Source organism: Otolemur garnettii, unplaced genomic scaffold (genome assembly GCF_000181295.1).
Source record: "Otolemur garnettii isolate 467f Iridium unplaced genomic scaffold, OtoGar3 scaffold00013, whole genome shotgun sequence".
Lineage (NCBI taxonomy): Eukaryota > Metazoa > Chordata > Mammalia > Primates > Galagidae > Otolemur > Otolemur garnettii.
In genome coordinates this window covers 29,216,039-29,220,627 of record NW_003852408.1, presented here as the reverse complement: position 1 = coordinate 29,220,627, position 4,589 = coordinate 29,216,039, and the positions used below count along the sequence as shown (strand labels likewise).

At 38.9% G+C, this 4,589-nt stretch overlaps 1 protein-coding gene across 2 annotated transcripts in view; it reads left to right on the top strand.

Moving 5' to 3' along the window:
• The first annotated feature begins 754 nt into the window (after positions 1–754).
• Positions 755–4,589, top strand: part of CDK15 (cyclin dependent kinase 15) — a 79,338-nt gene continuing 75,503 nt past the window's right edge. For both annotated transcript variants that reach the window (XM_003785033.1, XM_003785032.1), the window contains exons 1-3: positions 755–877; positions 1,875–2,024; positions 2,296–2,390. In XM_003785033.1, the coding sequence (XP_003785081.1) occupies positions 755–877; positions 1,875–2,024; positions 2,296–2,390 (368 nt within the window). The remainder of the gene's footprint in view (positions 878–1,874; positions 2,025–2,295; positions 2,391–4,589) is intronic.

Sequence of the window (4,589 nt, the reverse complement as noted above, 5' to 3'; positions counted from 1 at the left end):
TTGTGGAAGGAAGGAGGGGAGGGACAGAGGAAAGAGGTATTTCAAACAAACTCCTCTCTCTGCACCATGAGCTAATATCATTATCTGCATAGCAAGAACAACATGGGTGCCCAAACTACATAGTTTTTGGAATAAATGAATGAATGATGATCCCTCTGGGATGACTGGACACACTATTGTGCTAAGGCAAAGACGGAGTAGATATATGCAAGCTTTCCTCTCGTTTTATGATTCTGTGGTTTCTTTGACTATTAAAAATTGGCGAGGTAGCAGATTTCTTTTAAAGTCTGAGACTCAAAGTGCTTTCAGATGAAAGGTAGGAATAAAATGCTTCTCAACATGTTCACTTTCTCAGCAAGAAAGCCTCATAATATCACTGTCATTATGAATGGTAACGTGTAAATATCATTCCGTGGATAAGCAAGGTAAATTCCTACAAACTATGTATACCAACAGCACTAACTTGTGACTGGAATAAGAACCTTAATGGTGCCAGCTTTTATTCAATCCGGCATTAGCTGCCTTATTTTCAGCGTGCACATGTGAATGCAAGCGGCTGCCTTTCTGATGCAGAGTTTCTTGCACCGATAAGGAAAAACTGCTGAAGTCATGAGGCTGCTCCAGGCAGAGCCCTCATGTGAGTCATATGAAAGCTCCACTCTGCTGACCTCTGGCAAAGGGGAGTGAACCAGGATAGGAGAGGCAGAGGGGCAGAGGTTCAAGTGTGGGTTTTTCTCCTTGAACCTAGAAGATTATGGGTCAAGAGCTGTGTGCAAAGACTAGACAGCCTGGATGCAGCTGCTATCGCCGTTCGGAGGGAGGTGAGGCACACAGCTGTCGGAGGAGTCAGCCTGAGAGGATGGAGGCTGCGTTTGAGGTATTTGTATCCCAGGAGGCGCATCTTTCTCTATTGATAAACCAAGGACTTCAGACACTCCCTGTCTGTAGCTGGGTCTGATTCTTCTGCGGTAGGTCTAAACCAATAAAAAGGAAATTCAATTAAAGTCACAGAGAATTTATGACCGAAGTTATCAAATTGGGGCATTTTCTTGTAAACCAAAAAAGAGAAAATAACTCTTGGCGTGGGGCTGCATGAAACTCACTTGACTTGAATTTGAGAAAGTAGTTCTTCTCTGGAAATCTCCGAGGTCCTAAATGACAGCTGAACCTTAAAAGGCAAGCTGCAGTACTGGTTGGTATGCTGTGGCTTCAAAATTTCAATAATTAACTCATGACTATTAGCAATGCCATGCTAGAGGGCTATTCCCCCTAAAGCAATAAATTAAGTGAACATGAAAAACAGAGTTAAACAGAAAAAAAATTAGAAAACATCCATCAAAGAGATTTATTTAGATTAGCCTAAGTGTTAAAGACATATTTTTAGGTGAAGAAAGAATGTAGTATTTTGGCAGTTGATAATATTATAGTCTTTTTAAGGGATCTGACTTATTATTATTATTATTATTATTATTATTTTGAGAGAGAGTCACACTTTGTTGCCCTGGGTAGACTACTATGGCGTCATAGCTCACAGCAATGGGCTCAAACTCTTGGGCTGAAGTGATTGTCTTGCCTCAGCCTCCCAAGTAGCTGGGACTACAGGCGCCTGCCACAACACCCGGCTATTTTTAGAGATGGGGGTCTGGCTCTAGCTCAGGCTAGTCTTGAACTTGTGAACTCAGGCAATCTATCTGCGTTGGCCTCCCAGAATGAAGGGATCTGACTTTTTAAGAAAAGTGTTGGGGGGGGGGGCTGCAAGAAGATAAGAGAACATTTGAAGAGTGAAAATTAGGCAAATAAAGAAAAAATGGTTTTTCTAGGCACTGAATCTTGACTTTGCATGCATTTAATTCTGTTTTTTCTTTTTTCTCTAGCTAACAGACCTACAAGAAGCATCATATTCCATGACTTCATTGCACCCTCAGGGACTTCAGGCTGTCTGTGTCCAGAAGTTCAAGAGTAAAAGGCCACGTAGTAACAGTGATTCTTTTCAGGAAGAGGATCTGAGGCAGGGTTTTCAGTGGGTGAGTGAGCAGCTGATGTTGATCAAGATGCATTTAATGCCCTTATATTAATCTAAAATTTTAGAAAAGAAGCATTTCATGTGTGCTTCCCAAGGAGACTTGTCCTTACTCCCAGGGCAGTTACTGAGAGGGCCTTCCCAAGTAAATACTCTGGCAATACTGCACCATGCACTAATTTCCCTGGAGGAAAAAACCGTTAATACTAAAACATATGCCCTTTCTCTCTTCTCCACCTCTCACCTGCCTCCTTCCAACCATTCTCTTAAAGCAGAAGAAGAACCTTCCATTTGGGGCAGCCTCATCTTACTTGAACTTGGAGAAGCTGGGTGAAGGGTCTTATGCTACAGTTTACAAGGGGATTAGCAGGTGAGTGACTCAGAGGTGGGAGAGACTTTAGAGATGAGGGTCCCACCCCACTCATTTTACATTATAAAGCCAGAGAAGACACAGAAGTTCACAGTATTCAGGACCTGAGCAAGGCACCCTGGCCAACAGGGAGCAAGATGATTTGAAATAGCCTTGAAAGAAAACAAACCTACAGTGCCCTAATTAAGATTGGCATACTAAAATGTTTATCAGTCTTGCCTCTCTTTGATCCGGTTTAAACAATTCAGACAAAATAGGCTTTCTCTACCACCAACTCAAAGTACAATTATCACCCTGCAGGTAAGTGGGAAGTGCAATTGGTAAGGTGTTGCTACAGGGTTTTGTATATCCCTCCCTAAATCACGATGGTAGAGGTTTGCAATGGCTGCCTTGGGTTTGCTGCTTCATTCTTGCACCTCACCTTCATAGGAGAAACTGAAGTTGGTTTCTGCAAAGTATGGTTTGTGCAAAAAATGATGAACCCTGGGTTTTCTGCACTTGTAAAATACACAAAATGTCTGGAGAATAAAAATGCTACTTATCCAAAATCTAAATATTTGTTTTGGTAAACAACAAACTTTGCAAAATATATATAAAAGATCCATAAATTCCACCATCTTTTAGTTAAGGTGGGAAAGTTAGAAGGTCTTGTTTCTTTAATTTATGTTACTCCAATGGAGAAAAATAATAGCTCAATGGTGGTTATATGTTAATTTTTTAGTGTCATATAAATACAAGACTAAATATTTATCTTAGTATTTGTGTTGTTATTTTTATTTGTTAAAACAGAATTGTAGGGGAAATACAATTTTAAATATGTTGCATAGAAAGAATTCACTTCTATAGACTGTCCTAGGAAACTAAGAGAACAAAAGATTTGCCTCAAGAATACCAGAATGAAAAGGGCATAAAAAATATTTGTCCATATGCACTGAGATATAAGTAGAAGTATATTCTTTGCAACAAGATTATAATAAAAAAAAAATAGAAACCTGATCACAAACATCCATTAATGGAGAACTGGGTAAATAATCACCATACCATGAAATAGTGATAGCCATCTAAAGTATGAAGTAAATGTACTAATATGAAATGATGCCCAACATTTAAGAGAAAAAAGCAAGTTACAGAACAATATGTACCCAATGATCTCATTTAGAAAAAAAAACTGAGATATACTGTACATGTATAAATTTGTAGGTACATAGAAGAGTCTGGGGGGAAAAAAAGAGAGATTATTAGTTACTTCTAGTGGCTGAAACAGGGGTAAAGGGGTAATCACTCTTAAACTTTTACTTTATTCTCTACCACAAAGGCATTACATTTAGTGGTAAAAAGAAAGATTTTAATGATTCTCTAATTTGATATATTCTAAAGTCACAACAATTAAAATTGTATAATTTCAATCCAGCCACTCTGGGAAGCCGAATTGCTTGAGCTCAGGAGTTCGAGACCAGCCTGAACAGGACAGAGACCCTCATCTCAACTAAAAAGAGAAAAACTAGCTGGGTGTTGTGGTGGGTGCCAGTAGTCCCAGCAACTTGGGAGGCTGAGGCAAGAGGATCCCTTAAGCCCAACAGTTTGAGGTTTCTATGAGCTATGACACTGCAGCATTCAACCCCAGGGTGACAAAGTGAGACTTTGTTTCAAAAAATAAATAATAAATAAATAAAAAGAAGGCAGTCCAATAAATGAAACTGAAACAATTGTTAGCCATTTAGAAAAAGTGAATATATAATATGAGTTCCCAATGGAGTTAAATGAAAAAGAAAACATACAAGAACTAGAGGAAAAGATGAATTAATTCTGCGTAACCTTTGGACTAGAAAGGTCTGTCTATGCATATCAGTCAAGTTAGAACCAATGAGGGAAGACTGGAAGTGTCCATGGTGCCCATCTATCCAGGTTATGTCCTAGGGATCCTCATTTTTGAGACACCTTATGAGATGTTTCATTGAAACAGTTACCATGGTCAAAGTGATTGGGGGGAAAGCGTAGAACAAAATCGAATGTGATCCTTTATTGCAGGTGCTCAAAGCATTAAAAAATGTTAATGTATACCATGGCTGTCTAAAAAAGATTAAGATTAAAAAAGTCTAAAACATTTCCTAAACATACTTACCAAAAATCATTTTTTAGGGGGTTGAAGGGAGAATTTCACAGAGCCAGGCTTTTAGTAAAAACACGTTTGAAAGTACT